Source organism: Taudactylus pleione, unplaced genomic scaffold (genome assembly GCF_031769625.1).
Source record: "Taudactylus pleione unplaced genomic scaffold, aTauple2 ptg000005l, whole genome shotgun sequence".
In the NCBI taxonomy this organism is placed as follows: domain Eukaryota; kingdom Metazoa; phylum Chordata; class Amphibia; order Anura; family Myobatrachidae; genus Taudactylus; species Taudactylus pleione.
Window position 1 is genome coordinate 20,280,555 of NW_028284408.1, and position 27,790 is coordinate 20,308,344.

General features: G+C 47.6%; 1 protein-coding gene across 3 annotated transcripts in view; it reads right to left on the reverse strand.

Moving 5' to 3' along the window:
• Positions 1 to 16,883, reverse strand: part of SUCLA2 (succinate-CoA ligase ADP-forming subunit beta) — an 85,584-nt gene extending 68,701 nt beyond the window's left edge. The window contains exons 1-2 of one of the 3 annotated variants that reach the window (XM_088444202.1): positions 16,637 to 16,883; positions 2,899 to 3,076 (exon numbers count right to left, since the gene is read on the reverse strand). In XM_088444202.1, the coding sequence (XP_088300328.1) occupies positions 2,899 to 3,076; positions 16,637 to 16,720 (262 nt within the window). In that variant the 5' untranslated portion in view covers positions 16,721 to 16,883. Of the gene's footprint in view, positions 1 to 2,898; positions 3,077 to 16,529; positions 16,608 to 16,636 lie in introns of those variants that run through there. The other 2 variants (XM_088444329.1, XM_088444276.1) reach the window with 2 other exon arrangements.
• Positions 16,884 to 27,790: the final 10,907 nt, after the last annotated feature.

A 27,790-nucleotide genomic window follows, 5' to 3' on the forward strand; every position in this document is an offset into this window, starting at 1 on the left:
TGCCGCCGGTCAAAATACAGACAGCGGCATCCCAACAGTCAGAATCCCAACACCATCAGGTAAGTACCCTAACCCTTACCCCTACCCCTCCCTCGTGCCAGTACCTTACCACCTCTCCTAGTGCCTAACCTCCCCCTCTCCACACCCTAAAAATAACTCTTCCCCCCTTAGTGCCTAACCCTCCCCCCTAGTGCCTAACCCTCCCCCCTAGTGCCTAACCCCAGATACTTACCTTCGGAAAACACCGGTGGTCGGGATACTGGAGCCGGGAAGCCGACGCCGTCAGGATTCTGGCACTGGTATTTCCACCGTCGGCATCCCGCACATCAGGATGCTGACTAGCTCTCCACCAGGAGATGTGGCTGCGCAGGGGTAGTAATAAATGCTAAAGCTACAATACACAATATATATATATATACACACACAACATTGGGCCTGATTAAGAGTTATACGCAAAGTCGATGGTGTGTGTACAACGCTGATGTTTGAAGATCTGCACATGCACAGGATCTGTCCTGCACAAGCGCAGATCTCCTTCTGCGAGCTCGATAAGTAATAGTTCTCACACCGTAGAACTTATCAATGACTTTTCAAGGGTGTGCATTTTTCTTCACTATAGATCTGCAGAGCACCATTAGTGCATGCTTTCGGAAGAAAGTATTATATTATGTAATATTAAATATAGCTGTGATGTGCAATTCAAACCAGGCAACTGCAAAAACCTATACTTTTCTAAGTAAATGAATAAAATATTACACAAACAGTTTTATGGAAATATTATGGAAACAGTTTTATCTGGTCTTTCTTGTTCTCATTTTATAGCTATTCCCTGCTTAAGTAAGAAAATAAGTGAAGAAAAGTGATAACTGCATGGCTGTGCCCTTTAAGTAATATTTACCTTGAATATATAATAGGACAAGTAAATGCCTGACAACCAAACAGTTCCACTGGGGCATTTTAAGATAATGAAAGTGTCCTTTCAACTAATGGAAGGAGAGGCTTCGGTATTAACTCCTAGCATGTGCAATTACTGTAATTATAGAGCTAAAAATAAAACATGTGCAGTGAAGGTGGACATACATTAATATTTGAAGTCAAACACCAGATCACACCAAAGCTGTACAGAAAACTGGACGGATTGTAAAGCTGCCCATCCACTAGCAGACTTGTCCCTGAAAGATAAAAGATCTTCACAAATCATTCATCAACTCCTGATGTTTGTTATCGTTCATGTGCATGAACGATTTGTGAACGATTGCGCAAAACGACCAAAGACCATAGACCAACGATTTTCAAAGCAGTTGTTAATAAAAGTGGGCTGAAATATTTATTCAAATCTATAGATGTTGGTCATTGGTCCTTCCGGCTTTGAAAACGTGCACCGATGCATGAAGATGGAACGATAACGATGTCCAATAACGACTAATTGACGGGCAAAACAGGACGACGCAAACGAGCAACGGGATCGCGCATCACTGGTCGTTTAGGGCATTTTACTGCATGATTTGCGAACGATTTCCAAGCAATTGAACGATAACGACGATCGTTATTGTTCAATCACTTGGAAATCATCCGCAAATCGTGCATCCCACCGGTCGTTTGCGTCGTTCATGCATCGGTGAACGTTTTCAAAGCCGGAACAACCAACATATATAAATTTAAATAAATATTTCAGCCCACTTTTATTAACAATTGCCTTGAAAACAGTTGGTCTATGGTCTTTGTCGTTTTGTGCAATCGTTCACAAATCGTTCATGCAAATAAACGATAACGATCATCAGGAATTGATTAACAATTTTTGAAGATCTTTTGATCTTTCATCTTTCGGGGACAAGTCTGCTAGTGGATGGGCAGCATTAGTGTTCCCACTAGACCGAGGCAGTAACTCTCTGCATGCTTCCGAAAAGGGGGCGTTTACTTATGACACGCCCCCCAATTCCTCATACTTGGCGGCGTGCCCGGCACTTACGAGATGCTGGGCTTCCCATAAGCTCTCCCCTCACTGTGAATAGATTCCATGCGCACGGAATCTATTCACCTAACTGCGTTCGGTAACTGCAACTTTTCCCAATCACGGGACACTGCAGCCCGCAGGTGGAGAAGGCACAGGGCATGCTGCTTTAGTGGGGCGCCACTATAAGGGCAGGGCGCATTTTGCCACTTTAAAAATCGGGCAGGACAGGGCACTCCGCTAAAACAGCCTAGCAGGAACACCGGATTGTAGTATCAGCTGTGAGCTACAACACATGCCTGTGACTTCAGGACTTCTGGTTGAGCACTCACAGTTTGTTATTTTTTTATGTAAAAAGCCAATTATCCAACAACATACAAACACCACACAGATAGCGACCTGGGGGAGCAGCCCGAGACCTGTCGAGCTGGATTGGTAAGAGAGATGCGCATAATTACGAAGGTCCTCACCCAGCTACTTTTTGATGCCACCCGGCTGTAAAAATTTCTGGGGAGAACACTGTAGATCTCAAATCAGATTGGACATTTTTTACTCCAAATCGTGTATAGGACTGCCGGGGAGCTGCCTGGGGAGAGATCAAGGGAAATCATACACATCGTGGGATTGTGAGCACATCGCTATGTGTGTAGGCATTTCAATCCTCTACGAAATAATGAGAAATAACTGTAATATGCTAAGATGCGGTGAGCAGCTGATGAAATGCACAGGTCCCAGACACGAGAACTGTGCAGGTCTAACAATGGCGGTGATGAAGAATAGTTACAACATATTTCTTCTAAGCAATATTTTCCTTACTATAAATGTTGGAGTGGAAAAACATACTATAAAGAGAAAAAACTATTTCCCAATAGATAAAACAAAGCCTTTGATAAATTTGAAACCCAGAAAGCCAACAATAATATAGTGTTTATAAACTGGATTCATACCTATTTGTTTAGCTACTGTGAAAGCTTCTTCTGGCGTTTCTGCTACATAGCCCTTTGGTATGGCTATACCTGCATCTTTAAGAAGGTCCATGCTAAGATACTCGTGCAGTGATAAGTTTCTGTGCTGCTGTGCTTGTAACCCATGAGAACCAAACAGGCCAGGGAATCCGCCGAGAACCTAAAGAGAGAGAAAAAGATTAGCTCTATATAGCAATTTTAAATATCCTGAACTAGAAGTGGCGGTATATCAATGGTACAGTCATTTAATTTATTCATGATTGAGATCAGGTATATTTTTAATAATCAGATATGTTCATAGGTGTAATGGTTAGCATTACCGCCTCACATCACTGAGGTCATGGGTTCGATTCCCATTACGGCCCTATCTATGTGGAGTTTGTATATTCTCCCTGTGCTTGCGTGGGTTTCCTCTGGGTGCTCCGGTTTCCTCCCACACTACAAAAAATATACTGGTAGGTTAATTGGCTCCCTACACAAATTAACCCTAGTGCGTATGTATGTGAGCATGTGATAGGGAACATAGATTGTAAGCTCCACTGGGGCAGGGACTGATGTGAATGGCCAAATATTCTCTATAAAGCGCTGCGGAATATGTGTGCGCTATATAAATAACTGGTAATAAATAAATACATAGCCTCTGATGTAAAAAGTGTGGTGGTCTTCTTTGGCTCTGTGGCTTTCAGTATTAAGTGGAGCGCATGGAATAACTTTATAGCACAAGAGGACCAATCAGCACTGTGAAGAAACGGGACTACTTTTTCCTCAGCGCCTAATGGCGCAGATTATTGTTATCTCAAGTGGTTCTTAATTGGCAGGAAAGATTCACAGATAGTATAAGGAGTGGGTCCTTACAATTTAACAGATTTATTTGATGATCATGTTTTATTTCTGCTTTATGATATTGGTCTGGGTAGTGTTTTTTTTTTTTTTTTCAAACATACTGCTCTATTATGGTCTATTGCAGGATTCGTCACCAGGTCCACATGGCCACTAAGATTTTAGACATGGCGACTGGATTTCACCACAGTCAAAGAAACCAGAGCAGCCCCTGCAGACACAGTAACGCCTAATGATTACGCATTTCCACATCAATCCCAACTGCAAATCTAACTTTAGAAACAAAAACTCCACACAAACATGACTATCGTATCTAGCAATAGTTATGCTAAAAGGGTTAAGGGCATGCAGCAGTTGGGGTAGAGCTTGGTATAAAGGCAGGAAGAAGTTGGGGTAGAGGGGAGTAAGAGCAGGCAGTGCTGGGGGTAGGGAGCGGGTAAGCGAAGACAGTATTTGTGACAAGGAGGGGCTAGGGGCAGGCAGTGTTGGAGGTACGGAGGGGTAGAACGTTGATTGTCCCAGTACTGCCTCAGCTGCTTAGAGGGAGTCAGGGGCAGACAGTGCTAGGGGCAAGGAGAAGGTAAGGGTAGATAGCAGCTGGGAAAAATATGGTTAAGCACAGGCAGTACTATAGGCAGTGCTGGGGGTTGGTAATTGCAGATTATAGCTCAGGCAAAACTGGGGCAAAGAGGTGGTTAGGGACATGCAGAGCTGGGGTAGGGACAGACAGCAGTTGGGCAGTACTAGGGCAAGGTGGGGGTTAAGGACAGGGGGTAGCAGTCAGGAAGCCGACGGACGTAATCCCGACCGCCGGCCTCCCGACAGCCTAATCCCGGCAGGGATCTAATGACAGGCGACGAAACCCCGACGCCTGTCATTAGACCTACGCCGGGAGCCCGACACCTGGCTTACCGATCGAAGGTAAGCCGGGCGCAGACAGCCGCGGGGGGGGGCTAGGTTTAGGGCTTCCGGGGGGGGACTTAGGGTTACCCGATCCCCCGGGAGGTTAGGGTTAGGCTAGGGGGTTTAGGGCTGGGCACCCCCGGGGGGACTTTGGTTCAGGCAGCAGGGAAGGGGGGGTTAGGGGTTAGGTTTAGGCACTTAGAGGGGGGAGGTTAGGGTTAGGCACCCCTAAGGGAGGGTTAGGGTTACGGGGTAGAATAGAGTTAGGAAATACTTACCTTCGATGATCGGGATTTTCACCTCTGCCGGGCATGATAGATAGTACTATGGGCAGCGATGGAGGCAAGTTGGGCTTAAGGGTAGATAGCAGGGGGGTGGGGTGGGGGCCTGGCTGTCTGTGGGTGCAGACTCGCTGGAGTTAGGCTCCTGCATTCCCACTTTTAAACCTCTGCTCCTGGTGGTTTCCACTGCTGCCTGCAGCTGCCCTGGGTCCCCTAACCTGACTACACCCAGCACTTGCCCAATTGCTTAAGATCCCTGCCGGTGGCATGTGGGCGTTCGGGGCCTGAAACGCCACTGGAAGCCGGGGACTTGCCTAGACCCATAGCGGCTGGCCGTGAGCTCGGAGAGCCGCAGTTCTTGGAAGGAAGAAGGAAGTAGGCTGTCTCCTACCTACCCCCTGACATTGGGCGGCAGGGACATTGTCTGGTGGCTCCATACACAGCTGCAGTGGGATTAGGGTTCTCTGCTGAGCTGTCTCATGGAATGGTGGCCATCTTGGGCAATCCGCAATACAAATACAGCAGAGTGGTTTGCTGCGCTGGCAGGCTAAGAGACACTGTAGGCTGCAATTGGCCCGCTCATCTTCTAAAAGTGGGTCCTATGCAGCCGCTTTGAGGTAAAATATGCGCTATAGCACGTGTTGTGGAATACTGACAGTGTGCTTTTTTCTGCTCACTTCGAGGTAAAAGGGGCAATGTAGGGTACCACTGTTAGCATTCAAACTCTGTCACAATGACACATTGCTTTTGACTGAACTGTCTTCTAAAGCTGGGTACACAGTTAATGACATGCTATGCGACAGTCGACCCCCGCTGACGGACCGATATATCGGGCGGGCGGTACACACTAGACAATCCGGTGCCCTACATGTTGGTCCCTGCCGCATCCCACTGCATGGGGTGGTCAGCCGCATCGTCAGATTGGGCTGCAAGTAGGGCCGACCTGGCAACGTGGCTGACGACCACACGGGGCGCACACTGCACAACCAAGTGCGTACACACTTGATGATTTGGACAATTTGTTGTTCCGATTCGTCGGAATCGGGCAAATCGTTCAAAAAAACCATCTAGTGTGTACGCATCTTTATAGTCTGATTACACACAATAGGAAGAAGATAAAGAGATATTACAGAGCGTAATTTAAGCCCCAATAGAAGGAGATACGGACTCTCTACCCATTTCCAATGCTCGGCACGGCTCATGTTTCAAGATCTAACACAAATGGCTTTTACTGCAGAGAAGTACACAGAAGAGTATTTATTCCATAAATAACTGAAACCTTGCCATCATAATACACTTCCCAACAAACAGCATTTATTACAGAACATGATTGGTATAGAAATATGCAGGTTCTGGTGATTGCTACTTCTGAAAACTAGACCAAAAACAATATCAGAAAATAAAACACCATATTGTGTACATTTACTGTTAATGCTTCGCATTTTAGCATTAGTTACAAACATTGTCATACAAAATGAATGGGAAAAAAGAATGCAGTTATCACTGACCTGGCCCCTAAGGGTTTTCTTCTAGCCACCACTAAACAATCTAATGAGGATTTAATGAGGAGGGAAACACTAAGACCAGCGTACAGGGCAGACTGAGGTCATTTTGTAAAAATGTTAACAATTTAGTAAAGAGTTTGGACTATCTTACAGATACAGAGATATTCAACTTCATAATGTCTTCTCTATGCAGTTTCCCTGTTCTCCCTGGCCGATTTGCTTCTGATCTCATATGTTGTACTGATACTAAGGGGGGCTATTCAAATGCGATATAGGGGCGATGTGCCATTATGAAGTCATGCAAAAACACCCTACATCATGCATTTTGTTATACTACCTGTACGTATGAGTGATGTGCAAATTGCATATAGTCCATACGGGATGTAGTTAAAAAGTCGGCGGACGGGATGACGGCCGCCAATATACAGACGCCATAATGCTGACCGCCGGCAAAATGCTGATGGTGCTATCCCGAATGAGATCAGGATACAGTCGTCGGCATACCGAACGCCAGGATTGCGAACGTGCGGACGCCGATAAGTAACACAGTTTTAGACACCCCCAGGGGGAGATTAGGGTTAGGCTACAGGGAGGGGGGAGTTTAGGGTTAGGCACCCCTCGGGAGAGTTAGGTTTAGGGTGCGGGCAGGAGGGGTTAGGGTTAGGCACCACCAGGGGGAGGATAGGGTTAGGCACCACTAAAGGAGGGACGTGAAGGGGGGGGTTAGTGTACTTACCTCCCCTATCGGGATATTTAGCGTTCGGGCTTCCGGCATCGGGATTTGAACCGGTGGCTATTGAGCCGCCGGTATAGCGTACCCAACCCGTTCATACCTCATACCAGAGTTAGTGTTCGCTCTAGGTCCGGGGCAGGGCACCGGGCCTAGAGAAAGGGCACTCTGGTGTGAGTCAGAAAAGGGGCATGGTAATGAAAAAAAGGGTGTGTCTTTAAGACGCACCCCTTTTTCATCACTCTTGGGGGCGTGCCCAGCACTTCTGTACATGCCAAGCTGCCCCCAACCACTCCCCTCTCTTCATCTATCACTAGCGGTGACCACTACACAGCAGTTTTCCCCATCCGCTGGACACTGCTGATCGGGGGTGGGGACGGCACCCGCAGGCTGTTTTAGCAGGGCATCTTGAAAAGGGGCAGGGCACAATCTACTCTTTTGAAATAGGGCAGGGCGCTAAAACAGCCTAGCGGGAACGCTAATAACATGAGATCTTACATCGCATTTAATTGAATTGCCCCATAATGGTCTAATGCAGTATTGACATCCACTTAATGTTACACTGTAGCTGAAGTATGAACCCCCTTCCTTGGGAAGTGGACTTGGAAATTATAGACAAAGGTTATTGGAAGGATGCTCTCCATACCACCAGGAAGGCATATTATATTTCTTGCTGTTTAGGTCTATAAATTTCACCATATTACGCAGCTCTCCAGAGAATATTGCATCATTCACATCTGTCCCTACCACACCGAAGCTTACAATCTAAATTCCATAGCATACAAAACTAGAGCGCATTTTTTTCAGAATCCAGAAGAGAAGATAACTGCACTCAAAGTGCCCGGGTCAGAATTGAACCTATGGTCCAGCAGTAATAGGCATCAAAGCGACTTGCTGTACCTCCACTCCTTAGCAATGCTGTTATATGACCACTTTGGCCAAATTAAGCTAAAATTATAATGACTTAAGCCCTAGGTATAAAACATGTTCTTTTTCTAAGGCTCTATGAAAAATATGAGCTATGGTAAGAACTTACCCTTGTTATCTCTATTTCTACTAAGTCCATAGGTTTCCACAGGATACCTTGGGGTATAGGCAATGGCGGCAGACATCGGGCACCTCAGAGTTAAAGTTTTCAGCCTCCCAGGATGCACTGGTGTCCCTCTCCTATACCCCGCCCCCAAGCCAACCAAGGCAAATCCGTTACGTAACAAGCCATAGGAGGAGAAGAAAGAAAGAGAGAAGAAAGTCTGGAACACACAAGAATCCCATTTTCACCAGAAGGAGACGGAAAAACCAGTGACCAGCTCAAAGCCCATCTGCTGTACAGGGGCAGGAGTCCTGTGGAACCCTAAGGACTTCGTAGAAATAGAGATAACAAGGGTAAGTTCTGATGGTCATAGACCATCGCGACCATCGGGGCTTACGACGAGACCCTAGGGTAGGGTCTCACTTATCGTAAGCTCCGGAGAGCTTCTGGCTCTGTCAGAGCCGGAAGCTCTCCACTGACATCACTAGTGATGTCAGTGGGGCCTCCCCCAAACGGCAGGCGTTCCCATTCGTTTGGGCTGCCACCCCCCCTGGCCCGCCTTCCAAACGGGGCGAGCTGTCAATCAACACCGGCAGCTCGCCCCCTTTGGAAAGAGACCCGCTACGACCGGCGCTGTCGGTCGTAGCGGGTCTCACGCATGCGCACGAAGGAGCCGGCTCCCTCGTGCGCATGTGCACTGGACAAACATCGAGGCGGCCGTGCGGTCGTAGACCGTACGGCCACCTCTGAATGAAGCCCAGTATCCTTTAAGGGTGGGGACGCTCCTGTGCTGAAAGGAGAATCCGCCGCCCGAAGGAAGCATCCTCACAGGTGAAGGTATCAAATGCATAATACCTTGCAAAGGTATGGACAGAAGAGCAGTGGCTGCCTTGCAAATCTGAACAGCAGAGGCACCATGGCAAGCTGCCCACGGAGGACCCACAGACCGAGTAGAATGAGCCTTAACAGAGTATGGTACAGGTAGGCCCTCATGAATGTAAGCCTCAGAAATCGCCATGCGAATCCATCCTGCCAAAGTCTGCTTAGTGGCAGCCCAACCCTTCTTATGGAAACCATAAAGGACAAACAAGGAGTCCGACTTCCGAAATGAATTGGTACGGTCAACATAAATCCTTAAGGCACGTACCACATCCAAGGAGGCCTCACCAGAAGAGGGGTTTGGGGAATCAAAGGCCAGTACTATAATTTCTTCATTGATGTGAAAACTAGATACCACCTTAGGTAGGAAACCAGGGTGAATGCGAAGCGCAGCCCTGTCAATATGAAAAATCAGAAAGGGAGGGCGACATGAGAGAGCCCCCAAGTCTGACACCCTTCTGGCCAAAGCAATGGCCAGAAGAAAACAGTCTTAGCTGTAAGCCATTTTAAATGCACTGAGGCCAGTGGTTCAAATGGCAGTCCTTGGAGAGCCCTCAGGACCACAGCCAAATCCCAAGGAGCCACTGGTGGAACAAATGGAGGATGAATGCGACATTGCATAAAGGTGCGGACATCAGGAAGAGTAGCAATCCTACGCTGAAATCACACTGATAAGGCAGAAACCTGCACCTTCAGTGAAGCAAGGCGAAGACCGTGATCTAAGCCCGCCTGTAGGAAAGCCAAAACCCTGGATATCCTAAACACTTGAGGATCATAGCCTCTAGGGCGACACCATTCAAAGAAATTATGCCACACTCGGTGGTAAATTCTTGCAGAAGCAGGCTTCCGAACTCTGAGCATGTTGTTAACTGCAGAGCTGGAAAAACTCATGGACCTTAAGAGGGCTGTCTCAACATCCACGCTGTCAAAGACAGACGACTCAGGTCCGGGTAATGACAAGAACCTTGAGACAACAGGTCTGGATGTTGAGGCAACAGCATCGGAGTGTCTATGGAGAGACTCCGAAGATCTGAGTACCAGTGACGCCTGGGCCACGCTGGAGCCATCAACAGGAGGAGCGTGCCTCCTTCTTGCTTGAATTTTCTAATTACTCGAGGAAGAAGGCAGAACGGAGGGAATAGGTATGCAACCTGAAGATCCGCCAGACCGACAGAGAGTCTACCAGAAGAGCCTTCGCGTCTCTTGTGCTTGACCCATACACAGGCAGCTTGTTGTTGTGTCGGAAGGCCATGAGGTCTATCTCCAGAGGGCCCCACTTGTTCACCAGTAGTTGAAACACCTCCTGGTGAAGAGACCATTCCCCTGGATGCACGTCTTGACGGCTGAGAAAGTCTGCTTCCCAGTTGAGGACTCCTGGTATGAACACTGCCGAGATGGCAGGGAGATTGTCCTCCACCCAAGCCAGAATGCGGGACACCTTTGTCAGTGCCGCCTGACTTCAGGTTCCTCCTTGGCGGTTTATGTAAGCCACCATGGTGGCGTTGTCTGACTGTACCTGCACAGGTTTTCCGTGAAGAACAGGTCCTGCTTGCTGAAGAGCTTTGAACACTGCCCGAAGTTCCAAGATATTTATTGGAAGCGCAGATTCTGCTGGTGTCCATCTGCCCTGGAACAAGTGTGGACCCGTTGCTGCTCCCCAGCCTTGGAGACTGGCGTCTGTTGTCAGAAGGACCCAGTTCGCAACCCAAAAGGGGCGTCCCCTGTTCAGGTGAGCCGTCTGTAGCCACCAGGCCAGCGACAGATGCACCTAAAGAGAAAAGTACCATGGTCTGTGTCTTTATCCGATGGGGCAACCCATTCCTTTTGGAGAGGTTCAACTTCTGCAGAGGTCTGGAGTGAAACTGGGCATATTCCACCATGTCAAACATTGACACCATGGAGCCCAGTAACCTCATCGCTGAGTGAATAGACACTCGGCGGCTCTGAAAGCAACTGCATACCTTTTCCTGTAATGCACAGATCTTTTCCTCCGTCACAAAGATCCTCTGTTGATGGGAGTCCAACAGGGCTCCGAGATGGAGCATCCTCTGTGAGGGAACCAGGGAGGACTTCTTCCAGTTTATCAACCAGCCGTGACTCTGCAACACAGATATTGTCAGTTGCAGATGGTGCTGAAGGATCTCTGGAGAACCTGCCAACAACAGAAGGTCGTCCAGATAGGGCAACAAGCGGACGCCCTGCATCCGCAGGTGGGCTGTCATGACTTTGGTAAATACTCGAGGCGCAGTGGCCAGCCCAAAGGGCAGTGCCTGGAACTGGAAATTATGGTTTAGCACTGCAAACCTGAGGAATTGTTGGTGTGCTAAGATAATAGGGACATGCAGGTAGGCGTCCTGAATGTCCAACGACACCATGAAATCCCCAGGCTCCATTGCCAATATAATGGAACGCAGAGTCTCCATCCTGAACAGAGGAACCCTCAAGGACTTGTTGAGGGATTTGAGGTTGAGGATGGGCCGGTAAGACCCATTGGGTTTCTGCACCAGAAAGAGATTGGATAGAGTCCCGCGCCCCTCTGGGGTAACAGAACAGGCACTATAACTCCAGCTTGGAGCATAGAATGCTAGAGTTCTCGGGCCGGCCTTGTCCTGATCTGACTGAATGCCTGTGGTGAAAAACCGGCTGGGAGGCCTTCGCCGGAAGGAGAGGGCATACCCCCGAGAGACCACTTCTCTTATCCAAGTGTCCGCGGTAGTCAGGTACCAGCACTGGGCGAACTGAAGAAGTTGGCCTCCCACTTTGGGGTCCCCCAAGGGAAGGCTCGTCCCGTTAGGCTGAAGGCTTATCGTCCGATTTGGGAGTAGGACGTCTTATACTCCAAGCCTGCTTCTTTGGCTTGGCAGATTTCCTGGTCCCTAATTGTCTTGGAAAAAGACTATCTTGGATTTACCTTGGGCCAAAAAGGATGAAGTACCAGACCCTGATGGGACTGCAGCCGATGGCAAACATGCAGATTTAGCTGCTGCTAGCGTGGCCACAATTTTGTCTAGATCAGGACCAAACAAGACCTGTCCATTAAAGGGCAAGCATTCTAATAATCCCTTCTAGGAATCAACATCCGCTTTCCAAGAGCGCAACCACAGGGAGCGGCGAGCCGCTACTGCTGCAGAGGAGATTCTGGAAGTGAGGAGACCTATATCTAGGGCTGCCTCATTAATGTACGTGGTTGAGTCTCTGAGATTGCCCACTAACTCCACCTGCTCAGCTGAAAAGTCAGTGTCCAGAGACGCCTCCAAGTTATCTGCCCAGCGTTCCATGGCTCTGGCCATCCAGCACACGGCCAGAGCCGGTCTGGAAGCCCCCCCAGCAAGGGAGTAAATGGATTTTAGGCATATTTCCACCTTGGAGGACATGGAGGGTATGGGCAATGTTGCACTCCTCACTAGGCATGTGACATGAGAATCCACCTGTGGAGGGGTTTCCCATTTGGAAAAATAATTATCCGCAAATGGGTATGCAAAGGCCAAGCGTTTTTTGAGGCTGGAACAGCTTACCCGGATTTTTTCACGCCTCCTCTAACTGATCCACTAACTGACCAGATGGAGGAAATACAGTGGCATCCATGGGGGGGATCCTCATCCTCAATAATCAAGGCTGCACAGACTGCCCGTATAAAGCCAGGTATATAGACTTTAGACCTAGACTCCGCCTCCTTAGCACAAAGGAGCTCTTGGTCTGAATTGCCCCCATAGTGATTTATGCTGGTCAAACACTTGAGCTTCCATAGTGGATATATAAAGCCACTAACAGACACTGGTCATGTGCCAGGATTTTCAGTTTGCATGCTCATTCTTGATCCTTATACATGTAAGAGTCATTATAAATTTATTATAGGGCACACACGTTATGTAATGTTTTTAAAGTATATGTACCTGACAGATTTCCTGCGCATAAGAGGCCTGATTCAGAGTTGTAGGCAAGCATGGTGGTTTGTGTACATCTCCGATGGTGGGTTGACAGGGAAAGCACCCTAGCCGCAGTGCGCATGTACTACAATGCAGCTCCTGTCAGTGTCGGAGCAGCTGCAGCCTGGTTGACAGGCAGCATCTGTTTGGGGCAGGAACGAGACGGCATGCCTCCCAGAAAATGGGGGTGTATCGGCCCTGTTTTCTGGGTGTGCCCATCACAGGGTCTGAGTTTTCCAACGCATAATTTCTGGTCCCAGTAAAGGAGTTCCGGTGGTTATTCTGAATAAACTCAGGCTCACGCAGGTGGCCGATGACTCCCTGATGCTGATTTTGATGGTGCGTCGTAAATAGACGCCTACTGCTGCATTAGCATAGCTGCTGCATCCAAAGACGCAGCAGCAATGTTTACAGCGTACAAATCTAAATCTGGCCCATAGTGTGCTGCTGGGTCACAGAGCATTCCCGCTAGGCTGTTTTAGCGGGACGCGTGCCCTGCCCTCCTTCTGTAGGGCAAAAAGCATCCTGCGCCTCGCCCTCACAGCCTGCGGGTGCCGTCTTCACCCGCGGGTCGCAGTGTCCCGTGGGTGGAGAAATGTGCGGTGACCCAGTCACCGCCGGAGAATAGACGCCGGGCACATGCGCCCAGCATCTATTCTTCCTGTCTGCAGCGCTTGGGGGCTGCCCAGCGTGTCCGTAAGTGCCGGGCACGCCCCCAAGAGTGACAAAAAGGGTCTTATAGACAAGCCCCCTTTTCAATGGCCACGTCTCCGGCACGCGCACAAAAGGTCCCCTCTCTGGCTCCGGCGCCCTAGGTCACACCATGAGTCACTTTGTCAACTGGCAAGGGGAAGTGGGAGCCAAGGGTCCTTGTCTAATAAGCTCAAGCTTATTGGATCTGTCCCCAGAATTTGATTTTCTTATGTTGTTTTTTTGTTTTTTGGGGGGGCGGGGGGGGGGGGAAGCTGGCATGCGTCCAGCAATTAGCCAGATATTGAATGTTCTGCTGCAATCAGAAAATTTGCACCCCATACCTGTAGTGGCTGAAAGTCTTTCCCGTCAGCCAAGGACAGTGGGTACCCACTTGGCGATATATCGCTCATTCCATGGGCATTTGATATATCGCAGATGCAACAGCGGGTGTATACACCCGATGTGTCAGAACTGTATCATCCACAGACACATCAGGTTGGCCCTGCAGCACAGCCAATGCATCTGCAGGTGTTCATGGGTGACCCACTGACCACCCGTACACTTTCTGCAGGGACCACCAACACTAACATCTCGGCTGTTGTGATGTCAGTCCAGACATGCCAACTGGTGTGTATAGCTCACCAATCGGTCATTAGGACGATGGTGGCCTCCTAGGCTTAGGGCACACAGGCAGGAGGGTAATCTGCTCTTCCTCCCTGATGTCTGGCTGGCTCACCAGACGCCTCGTCTTACCCGTTCCTCCTGTTTTCTCTTTGCCCTCTGTTAACTTGCATCAGTTCCTCCTCTTCTAATACGCATTACACACCAACACATTCCTAGTGGCTCATTTGTTGTTGTAACAGAGCATGTACCGGATATGCACTGTACATGTAATAATGACAGTGTATGAAATGATCAAGCAACATGTCTTGCACCCCCAGGGATACAGGAATTCCTTGTTAAGAATTACTGATTTAGGACATTCATACCCAACTAGATCTGACAAAAAATGGATGCTAACAAGTGAGTTTATTTAGTCACCGGGTGTAAAATTTACTTTTGTATAAGTCAGTGGTTCCCAAACTGGGTGCCTCAAGGTACTTGCAGGGGTGCCTTGGGTTAGTGGTCCAGTACCAAATAAAATTATTTTTTGTGATAGACAAAACCAGTGCTAATGGCTGCCAATCACAAAATACAAAAGGAAGTGCAGCCCTGTCAACCACCACATAACTGAACCTAAGGGTAACATATAAGCACAATTTACTTAATTTCATTTTTGCTGAATTTCTCATTAAGAAAATTTGGGTCCAGGGGTGCCGTTAAAAAAATTCTGATACTTTAGGGTGCCGTAATTCAAAATAATTTGGGAACCACTGGTATAAGTACATCAACATGCAGCAAACATCCTGTAGACAGTTTTGAAAGCTATGGAACCTATACTCAGTAGACTTCCTGCTCTAGAACCATGCCACACATTTATATCTTGTTTTACATTTTGCTTTGATAATTGAAAAAGAACTACAGCCTGCGGTAGATCATACAATCTTAGGACACAGTGCTTGACTGATTAGGCAACAATCACAAAGTGTTGACAAGGCAAAACTCATAGAAAGGAAATGAAGATGCAGTGTATGTTTTGAACAGTTTGTTGTAAGCAGACAAGTAGGTTACCTGATAAAATGTAAATGCCTTACTCAGACAAAACACTGCAAGTTTTTTTTATAGTAGATCTAGTTAGTGCCACATGGTCTGATGTAGATACTGCCTTATCAATTGGCAACAGTTTGGAAAAAACACACCTCCCTTACCCGGTAAATTAACATGTAATATTTACAAAATTCCTGCTGAAATATTATAGGGTATGCACAATTAAAAAAAACAAAACTGAAATCAATAGAAAAAAAATAAAAAAATCAACTACAACACAACAGAACGGCAGCCCGTCTGTTCTTTCACTATCACTTTAATCAATGTACATTTGTACACACGATTTTACATTTTATAAAATTAAACAAACATTTTATCAAGAGATCATAGTCATAATTCTAGAAATGGAGATTGTAAATGTAATCCTTTCGATCCAGGTAGTTTTGGAGACATCAAAATAGTTACATATGCATTATAAAAGCACAAGTGCAATAAACCAGATGAATGTGTTCAATGTTTTGAAGGCCATGTGGCACAAAGGTGTTATGTTATCAGTGTCAAGGTTACAGAGAAGCTGATCAGTTATACGAAGTCTATAGTGCAACCATGCACAGTATCCAACAGCTAGCTGCACACTAGCAACTCTGACAAGCAGAGAAGGCCAAGCTGCACTTGCTGATCTTAGATGTCAGTACAAGGGCACATGGCTCCTTCTCAGCAACATAACACTCCCCACCCCTCCTTGACAGCGTTCCCTCACATGACCTATACCCCCCACAGGGAAACTCCATACAATGGCACTGCAGCTGTTGCAGTCCGCTCTGCACAGACAGACAGACTACTTAGAATGCATTGATGTGTCCTATTTGTCTATGACTGCAGTTTGCAGGACATTAGAGTACTTACTGTATATACACACAACCTCAAAATGGGCAATCACCTCATGCACTGTAGCCGTATAGGCTCCTTGGAAACAGACTAAACGCAACGAATAGCCCTAGTGCAGGTACGCAACTGAGAACACACACTGCGTGCGTGCAATGCAGGAGTGCCTGTGCTGGCAGCTGGGAGACTGACCCTTTCCGTGCCAGGCTGTGCAAAGACGCAGGGCACTAACTAGAAAAACAAAAGCAGCCGATCATACGGGGCAGTTATTCTAACCAAGAGGCCACCACTTACCCCTCTTACCAAGCTCATTACACGCATCTCCCCTGTACGCTGGCAGGGAGCCCGGCACACCCCATCACTCCCTGGCCGCCTCCAGCTCGCCCTAACACCGCAGTTACCTGTGCAGCACAGCCCAGCGCAGCGCGGGGAGCCCGGCTTCTCAGCCCGGTTGACAGCCGGCTGTACATTATGGAGGCCGCCATGTTGTGTTGGACAGACACACCTCGGTATTCAGCTCATCGCGCAGGCGAAGTCGTTCCGATCATAGAGACGTGAGTCTAGAGCGCCTTCCTGCTGACGGTGAACTTGGTTGAGTAACGTGTAGGTAGAAGGTCACACTCGATGGTACTGGAAACAGGTTCTCGGCTTTTGCCTGGAGCGGCGGCGGGGGGTAGTGGCTGCTCCTGTGTATATGCTGGTGGTGACAGTTATAGCCCTAACGAAACAAAGTTACAGTTACAGCAGCAATTGGGTGTTTAGTTATTGCAGGTTATTTCATATAGATCCGATTTACTAGACGATATTTTGAACGATTTGGCCGTTTCCGATGCATCGGAACGACAAAGCATCAGGTGTGTACACACCATGCGCGCTCACGCGCCATCGTTTGTGGAATATTCAGATTTTTTTTGTACATACAGGAAGATCTGTCAAACTCGTTAACAATTCCCCTCAGATCGTGCAGTGTGTACACACTACCGAATGACCAGGCGATATGGTTACCTTATGTAGTTACCGATTTAACCACCAAACGAAGCAAGATATATTGTGTGGTCGTTTGTTAGATTGCACAGTGTGTATGCACTAGATCGTTTGCCCGGGAGTTCAAGGGAAATCGTTGATGACAATGCATCATTTGCAAGTCGTCTAGTGTGTACCTAGCATAGTCCATGTTTTAAGGATATCCATGCAGATGGTTGAAACAAGCTGACTGTTGTAATAATTAGGCCACCTGTGCTTAATCATGGATATACTTGAAACCTGAACTGTTAGGATACCTTGAGGACAACTTTAGGAAACACTGGGCCTGATTCAGACCTGGTCGCAAGCGCTGTGTGCTCGCAACCGGGTCGATGGTGGGCCAGTGCGCATGCGCACGACGGAGCTAGCTCCGTCGTGCGCATGCGTGAGACCCGGATAGCGACGGGCACTCCGTCGCTCCGGGTCTCGCAAAAAAGGGGGCGAGCTGTCGATGTTGAGTGACAGCTCGCCCCCTTCGGTGGGCGGGCCGGGGGGGGTGGCTGCCAAAACGGAGGCATTCCCATGAGAACGCCTGTCGTTTGGGGTGATGCCAGTGGATGTCAGTGGAGAGCAAGTGCAAGTGATGTCAGTGGAGAGCTTCCGGCTCTATTAGACCCGAAAGCTCTCTGGGGCTTGCAGCCACGAGACCCTACCACAAGGGTCTTGTCGCAAGCCCGATGGTCGTGATGGTCTTGACCATCACAACCATCATCATGGCCGCTCGCTGTAGCTGTGGGTGGTCACCCACAGCTATGCAAGCGGCCAGGAGGCCGTTCTAAAAAAAAAAAAAGCCCGACGCTGATTCAGAGCGATTGCTCTGTCAGTGCGATTGCTCTGTCAGTGCGACCGGGTCTGAATCAGGGCCACTGTTCTAATCTGATTTATTTTAACAAACGCAAAAAAAATGAATACCCCAGAACAATTCTCGAATTTTGTTAGTGTTAAAGTGAAGAATCATATTAAAGCATGACTCCATTTTGTGTTCAAATGCTAAGAAGAAATTATATTCTGTGTGAGACATTGTGCCTGAGAAGGGCCTCATTCCTTATCTATTGTAGCTCTTAGAAATGTATTCATATAGAATAACTTATGTTAGCCAACTAAGGCTATAGTAGACTGTATTCATCCTTTGTATTCAATTCTGATTTATATGACAGGAAATATAAGATATTCTATGGTTCTATTGAGAACAGTGGTGTAAGTTGTCAGGGACTGCCTTATACCAATGATTTATTGTCTCTAAGACTAGACATAGCTAATAAATCCCTTGAGAGATGTCATATAGATTTATAGCTATAGATAGTAGTACTAATATTCATTTAATAAGTTAGGCAATACTGCCATCTACTGATGATGTATCTAATGCTTGGAATATGCTAAAAATATTCATATATAATTTAATTAGGTAGATAAGAAAATTTTTTGCACATATGCAGACTAGATATCTTTATCTCTATGTTAATTTGAGTGCTATAAAATAATCTGTCCAAAATAAAGGCAGAGTGGTTTTGGAAACACACAGGTCTTGTTGTTTCCCATCATTCTCCGGCCGTAAAAAGCATTGTGTTAACAGGTGGCTGAGCGCTGTATGTGAGCTGTGGAGGATAAAGGGTCTATTAAGCGTTATCATTAGCGAATAACAATCTCCATTCCTTCCCATATAGATTTCTCTGTCCATTACAGCCACACTTTAATTTTATTGGGGTAGATGTACGAAGCCTAGAAGCGTTATCAGCGCATGTTATATATAATACGTATAACACGTTATACGTTTATATATATATAATTAGGGGTTTGCATCGGCCCTTTTTCGTGTTTTGGATCTGGATCTTTATACGTATTTTGGATCTGGATTGGTTTTGCCAAACCACCCTTCCGTGTTTTGGGTTCTGGGTTTTGTGTTTAGGATCTGTATTTTTTTGAAAAATAGCATAAAAACAGCTAAAATCACAGAATTTGTGGGTTTTTCTGCTCCTATGCTATTATTAACCTCAATAACATTAATTTCCACTCATTTCCAGTCTATTCTGAACACCTCACAATATTGTTTTTAGTCCAAAAGGTTGCACCGAGGTAGCTGGATGACTATGCTAAGCGACACGAGTGGGCGGTACAAACACGTGGCCCATCTAGGAGTGACACTGCAGTGGCAGACAGGATGGCAGTTTGAAAAACTAGGCCCCAAACAGTACATAATGCAAAGAAAAAAAAGATGTGCAAGATGGAATTGTCCTTGAGCCCTCCCACCTACCCTTATGTTATATAAACAGGACATGCACACTTTAACAATCCAATCATTTCAGCGCCAGGGTCTGCCACACGACTGTGGCTGAAATGATTGGTTCGTTTGGGCCCCCACAAAACAAGCTGGCAATTAATGTGTCCCTGCACAAACTGGCTCTACGGAGGCAAGATGTCGTCCTCATCCTCTTTATCCACCGATTCCTCACCCTCTTCAGTGTTGTGTACATCCTCATCCTCACAGAGTATTAATTTGTCCCCGTTGGAATCCACCACAGGTCCCTTTGTACGTTCTGGAAGCTGGTCTCCCTGGAAGAGTTGATAATTAATTTTATGAACATCATCTTCTCCACATTTTGTGGACGCAACCTCCTACGCCTATCACAGACAAGGTTCCCGGCTGCACTAAACACTCTTTTAGAGTAGTGGCATCCCTCCCCACGGTGACACCCGGTGCGGGGAGGGACGCCATGCGTGCGGCACCTGCCGAAGTGGGGGTGTGGTCTTCGGGAGGGGGTGTGTCGGGGCGTGGCCTCGCATGTCGGGCCTTCAGGAGGGGCGTGGCCTCGCGGCACGAACTCTGGCCGTGGTTAACAAAATGTATGATACATTAGGTATCAATGGGGTGGTGCCGGCGGGGACTGCAGGAGGTGCGGGCATGGGCAGTGCCGGCTCCCTCACTGACAGGAGCCGAGTGCTGCACTTAATGCTATAGTGCAGCACCCGGCTCCTGTCACTGAGGGGGATCCTGCACCTTGGTGTCACCCCTCGGCGTGATACCCGGGTGCGTGCCGCACCCGCCTTGTGACGCCACTGTTTAGGAGTACACACTGGTGGGGGGGCAATTCAGGTAAAATAGAGCCAATTTGTACAGGGGCCTCCAAATTGCCTCTTTTTCCTGCCAGTACAGGTACGGACTGCCTGACATGCCTACTTGGATGCTGTCACCGATGTAATCCTCCACCATTCTGTCAATGGTGACAGTATCATATGCAGTGACAGTAGACATATCAAAAATTGTTACCAGGTCCTTCAGTCCGGACCAGATGTCCAAACTTGGACCTGCCTGCCCTGCATCACCACCAGCGGGTTGTTTAGGATACCTAAGTTGTTTCCTGGCAGCCCCAGTTGCAGGAAAAAATGAAGAAGGAGATGTTGACGTGTCACGTTCTGCTTCCGCTATTTGCGCTCGCTCGTTCAGAAAAAGGGGGCGGATATTTAAATTGAGCGCTCGCTCTTTGCGGTGTGTTGACGCCTCTATGTCTGAGTGAGCGAACGAAACATGCGCTCGCTATTTTGTAAAGACGCCCCCTGGCCGCTCGCATCCTACGTCATCTCCGCTATTTATTAGATTAATCGGGTACATCGAAAGGCGTCTGAACTGCTCGCAGTGCTTGTGGTTGGATTTTCCTACCGCAATCATGCGAACAGTTCAGGCTAAGAGACAACCAAGTGACGTGGCCGATGACGCTGCTTTGTTAATTATGCACACCCTTAAAACGCGCATTTTGACCGTTTGGCACGCCTGCGTTCGGATCTCCACTCCCCGTTTTCAAGCACCTTCCCCTGTTACCACCCACAAACGCCTCATCCTATCACTCAAATTAGCAGGCACTCGCTATTTTGCAATCACACAATTTCCGACTGCACTGACAGGTTGGCGCATGCGCATTACAACCCATATGCATGCGCAGATGTGCGAACATCGCTCGGAGCGAACGAGCGGCTGCTTACGAGCGGCTCTGAATCAGGCCCAGTGTTTTCACCAGCAGGTCTTTGCACCTCTGCAGGCTTGTGTCGGCAAAGGGGAGAGAGATACCACATAGGCTTTAAACCTAGGATCGAGCACAGTGGCCAAAATGTAGTGGTCTGATTTAAAAAGATTGACCACCCTGGAATCCTGGCAAAGCGAATGAAGGGCTTCATCCACAAGTCCCACATGCTGAGCGGAATCGCTCCATCTTATCTCCTCCTTCACTTTCTCCAGCTGCTTCTGCAAAAGCCTGATGAGGGGAATGACCTGACTCAAGCTGGCAGTGTCTGAACTAACTTCACGTGTGGCAAGTTCGAAGGGCTGGAGAACTTTGCACATCACGGAAATCATTCTCCACTGAGCTTGAGTCAGGTGCATACCCCCTCCTTTGCCTATGTCATGGGTGGATGGATAGGCTTGCATGGCCTTTTGCTGCTCCTCCATCCTCTGAAGCATATAGAGGGGTGAGTTCCACCGCGTCACAACCTCTTGCTTCAGGTGATGGCGGGGCAGGTTCAAGAGTGCTGGCACTCCAGTCTTCGGCACACAGTCGCTGAATGGCGAAAGTGGACAGAAATTTTTTGGGCCACCCAAAGCGTCTCCTGCATGCCCCTGTCGTTTTTCAGAAAATTCTGCACCACCAAATTTATTGTGTGAGCAAAACATGGGACGTGTTGGAATTTGCCCAGATGTAAAGCCCGCACAATATTGGTGGCGTTGTCAGATATCACAAATCCAAATCCCCAGGAGAGTCTAAGTGGGATAAGCCACTGGGCGATGATTTCCCCCAGTTTTCAGGTTGTCGGCGGTGTGCCTCTTACTGAAACCGGTGATACACAGTGTAGCTTGCCTTGGAACGAGCTGGCGTTTCTGAGATGCTGCTACTGGTGACGCTGCTGTTGTTGCTGCGTAAGGTGATACATCTACCCAGTGGGCTGTCACAGTCATATAGTCCTTAGTCTGCCCTGTTCCACTTGTCCACATGTCCATGGTTAAGTGGACATTGGGTACAACCGCATTCTTTAGGACACGGAGGACACTTTTTCTGACGTTTCTGTACAGTCTCTGTATCGCCTGCCTAGTGGAATCTAGACGAGATTTGGTACCGGGGACACACTACCTCCATCAATTGTCTAAATCCCACTGCACTAATGGCGAATATCGGACGCACGTCTAACACCAAAATAGCAGTCAAGGCCTCAATTATCCATTTTACTTCAGGATGACTGCTGTCATACTTCATCCTCCTCGCTAAGGACTGTTGGAGGGTCAATTGTTTAGTAAAAGTAGTGGTGTTCCTACTTTCTCTCTGGGATGAACAACTCCCAGCAGCAGCGGCAGCAGTAGGCATAGCAATGCAGGATCCTCCAGATGAATCCCGGATAGGAGAGTTAGTCATGCCAGTGACATGGCCTGCAGGACTACTTCCAATCCTGACTAAGGAGGAAATTGATGAGGAGGGAGTTGACTTTGTGGTTTGCAGGCACTTGGATACAACAGGACTTAGGGATTTAGGTGTTCCTGGACTGCTTACAGTCTTAGCCAAAGTTTCTGAACTTGACAGTAACTTTGCAGGTGACATATAAGGGAGGATGTTCCTAGGTGCTTAACGTCCCTACCCCTACTTATTTCACCTTTACATATGGTACATGTGGCAAGATAGTTGTTGTCCGGATTTGGATAGAAATATTGCCAGACCAAAGAGGTGGAATGTTTGGTCTTCTGCCCAGGCATGACCGTGATGGGCTTTTTCATCCCACGGACAACAACTGTCTCCCCCGGAGCCTGATTTAAACAAACCACATCACCATCAGAATCCTCCTCGCCAACTTCCTCCTCAGAGCCAGCTACACCAGTATCCTCATCCTGTTGTACTTCAACCAGTGCTCGAAGTGAGATGGTATACAACGGTATGGTATACCGGCAGTTCCAGCACTGACATGCCCCCCGCCGGAAGGCATATGAAGAAAGTGCTGATGCTGCCTTCTGCATATGCCGGGCACCTGCTGAGTTTGTGTTACCAGCAGGCACCCAGCGACTCCTTCCCTGCAGCCGGAGGATGATGCTCACTCCTGAGCTCTGCCTCCCGGCTCCTGCAGTGCGTGTTGCGGAGAGACGTCATGACATCTCCATGATGTCTCTCCCTCTCCCACAATGCAGAGCGCAGAGCTGACGAGAGAGGATTATGCACTGTGTACTGTGGCAGACAGCGGCGGGCACCGGAGCGGGGCTTCACGTGAGTATGTTTGTATGTGTGTTTGTGTGTTTATGTGTAGGGGGCTCTACTTCAAGGGGAACTACTACTATGGGCACTACTTCAAGGGGCACTACTGCTACTACTGTGGGCGCTCCTACAAGGGGCACTACTACTACTGCGGGCACTACCAGTACTATGGGCACTACTACAAAGGGGCACTACTACAAGGGGCACTAATATGGGCACTACTGCAAGGGGCACTACTACTATATACTGTGGGCACTAATATAAGGGGAACTATTATTGTGGCCAATGTATTGGGAGCACTGTTACTCTTGTGGGCAATGAATAGGGGGCACTACTGCAAGGGACACTACTAATGTGGGCAATGTATAGGGGCACTATTACAAGGGGCACTACTACTGTTGGCAATGTATAGTGGGCACTATTACTATTGTGGGCATTGTATAGAGACCACTATTACTGTGGGCATTGTGTAGGGGGCACTACTACCAGGGGCGCTGCACAGGGGCACTACTACTGTGTATATTGTATAAGAGCACTACTACTGTGGGGCAATGTATAAAGAGCACTACTACTGTGGGCACTGCATAGGAGGCATTGTATAATGGCACAACTACTGTGGGCATTGCATAAAGGGCACTACTACTGTGGGCACTGCATAGGGGGCATTGTGTAAGGGCACTACAACTGTGGGCATTGTATAAGGGCACAACTACTGTGGGCATTGCATAAAGGGCACTACTACTGTGGGCATTGCACAGGGGGGCACTACTATTGTGTGGCATAATGTGTATAAGGGATACTATGGTGTGGTACATTATACTACTGAAAAAGAGTGAGTCGTAAGAACACACACCCTTTTCCGGTGCATGCGCGCCTTCAGTGCGCACATAAGTGCAACCTTACATTTTCCATACCGCCACTATAAAATTCCCACTTCGACCACTGACTTCAACAGTGACATCTTCAATTTGCATATCAACAAGTGGACTGTGGGTGCTCCTTTCAGCACTTGCAGAGGGCGTGCAAATGGTGGAAAGAGCCACCTCTTCCCGTCCAGTGCTGGGAAGGTCAGGCATTGCAACACGCGCTACACTTTAACTCTCCTTCGGGATTTGTGATATCTTCTTAGAACGCATAGAACGCACAGTTCTTCGCTGTGCTTTTGCCAGCTTAACTCATTTGATTTTTGTAGCGGGAGGAGGGCTTCCATCGTCATGTGAAGCTGAACCACTAGTCATGAACATAGGGAAAGACCTTAGCCGTTCCTTGCCACTCCGTGTCGTAAATGGCATATTGGCAAGTTTACGTTTCTCCTCAGATGATTTAAATGTTTTTTTAAGATAATTTTCCTGAACTTTGTCATTTGGGATTTTATATGCCCTCTACTATGACATTGGGCATCGACCTTGGCAGACGACGTTGATGGCATTTTATCGTCTATGTCATGACTAGTGGCAGCAGCTTCAGCACTAGGAGGAAGTGGTTCTTGATCTTTCCCTATTTTATTTTTATCCGACAAAGTTTTGTCCTCCATTTATGTTATATTGATATATACGTGCAGCTAAGGCGCACACAAACACAGAAAAGAAGAATTTAGAATTTTTTTTGGAGTGCACTTTGGGGGTTACACCACCCTTTAGCAGACTTATGACACAGGCGCATGCTTGGCGCTGCTCCTTTGTTGATGCACATGCAGCTACAGCGCACACAATTCACAACACAGAAAAGAAGAATTTTTTATTTTTTTAAGTGTACTTTGGGGGTTATACCACCCTTTAAGAGATGAGCCAGCCGGCCCTTTACTTATGACACAGGCGCACGCTTGGCGCTGCTCCTTTGTTGTTGCACGTGCGGCTACTGTGCATACATTTCACACACAAACACAGAAAAAAAAGAAGAAATGTTTATTGTTTGTGGAGCACACTTTGAGGGGTTACCCCACCCTTTAACAGACTTATGACACAGGCGCCCGCTTGGGGCTGCTCCTTTGTTGATGCACGTGCTGCTACAGTGCTCACAATTCACAACACAGAAAAGAAGAATTTTTTATTTTTTTTTAAGTGTACTTTTGTGGTTATACCACCCATTAAGAGATAAGCCAGCTGGCCCTTTACTTATGACACAGGCGCACGCTTGGCGCTGCTCCTTTGTTGATGCACGTGCAGCTACAGTGCACACAATTCACAAACACAGACATAATTGTTTTTTTTTGCACTTGGGGGGAGCACCCCTGATGGACAGATCACCCCCTGGACAACACTACAGCACCCCTTTAGGACTACAGCCTTTATGGGACACTGCACTGCACAACACAGCCCAGCCAGCCCCTATAGACTTTTGGAGTGGACACAGCTCCTATGGACAACTGACTGCACAACACAGCCCAGCCAGCCCCTATGGACAACAGCAGCACAACACAGTCCAGCCAGCCCCTATGGACAACAGCAGCACAACACAGCCCAGCCAGCCCCTATGGACTTTGGAGGAGTGGATACAGCCCATATGGACAACAGCAGAACAACACAGCCCAGCCAGCCCTAACTCCCACCCTCCCTCTTCACTGTCCACAGCCGGAGTGAGAAATGGCGCCGACGCGGGGACCTTTTATAGTATCCAAAACCCACAAGATCCGGAAGGCGGGATGATGACGGTTTGCCTCGAGTCAGGCGGGAAAACCCGAGCCGGACTCGGTTCCCGACTCAGATCGGGGGGGGGGGGGGGGTTCGGATTTCAGAAATCCGAACCCGCTCATCCCTAATATATATATATATATATATATATATATATATATATATAATGGGAGGTGCTACCTGTTGAGACTGTTAATGCAGACACAAAAAAAAGACAAATCACAGGTGCACAGCTCCAAATTACTAATTATATATAAATACATTTTGCATTAAATAGAGGTTTTTAGCATAATCATGGCCAAGGTTGTGGGCCTACCCATCATATCCAGGTAACCTCTGTAGGGTTTTTTGTGTCTGCATTAAGACACAAAAAACCCTACAGAGTTTTTTGTGTCTGTTAATGCAGAGTTTTTTTTGTCTGTTAATGCAGACACAAAAAACTCTGCTCAACAGGTAGCACCTCCCATTATATATATTCAGGGTGTGCAGTCTAGGATCCTTTCCCATATTCCCATATACTCCATTTTGGGGCATATTCAATTGGGTGCGAGAATAGCAAAATAACCATAGCTGCAAGATTTTTCCTGCAGGTGCGGGTTTTTTGATTTTCAATTAAGTGCATGTTTTGTTTTTTGTTTTTTTTCATGCCGGGAGGTTTTTCTTCACGCACCTCCAGAGCAAGCGTGATTTTTCCTAAAATCATTATTTTTTGGAAAAAATAAGTGGGACTTGCTTTGGCCCTCCAGCGGCACACCCCTAGGACTAATTAAGCAATTGGAGTTTCCAATTAGCTTAATTAGTCCTTAATTACCTTCCGAAGTGCTGTATTCTTCGTCCAGCATCTGGAGTCGGCTCTTCTGCAGCAGGGTGAGTGATTAGTGTGTGTGTTGTGCTTGTAAGTGTGTATAAATGACTGTGTGTGTGTGTGTCTGTGACCCCCGGTGTTTCTGTGGGCCCCCCCCGGAATGGGCGCTGGGAGAACCCAGCAACCCTTGCCCCTCCCACCTGCCCCTGGAGCTTCCCAGGGGCCCCTGGGACTCCCAACAGCCTTCTCTCCAGTAAGAAGAGAGAGGGGAGACCACTGGGAGCTGTGGAGACCCCCGGCCAGGTAAGCAAATAATTATTTTTTTTGTAAAAAAAAAAACTACTATTTTTTTAATTGAATACCCGCGGTATTTCTAAATTGGATGCAAGGTTTTTGCCTTGCTAAACCTCACACCCAATTGTATATGCCCCTTAGTGTGCTTCTTTGCACACCTGAAGGCATGAGACACCTTCAGCCTGGACTAGCACCCCTCCCCCATTGGTTTAAAGTATGGAGTATGGCATTGTGAATGCACACTAATAAAAGGCACAATATAGGTAAATCCTATAAATTATATACTGTATTACAGCTTTGGGTTGATTTTGGGGCTTGGGTCTCCTGGATTGCTTTGCTTGGTCTGCTTCAGTGCATCAAATTATAACACATTTTTCCTTTTTTGCACATTTTAACTCTTTTACTGTTTGTTTATTATATATGTATTTCCACTTTTATACTCTATATATTAAGCCGTAGCTGCTCTTATCTATCTTACTTTACACTTCACCTTTCTCATTAGAGCGATGCCCTGGGATGGCTCGTCTGAGCTGGTTTGGTGGTGTCCTGCGCCTTGGATTTGAACCCCAGTATGTTAGGGACCTA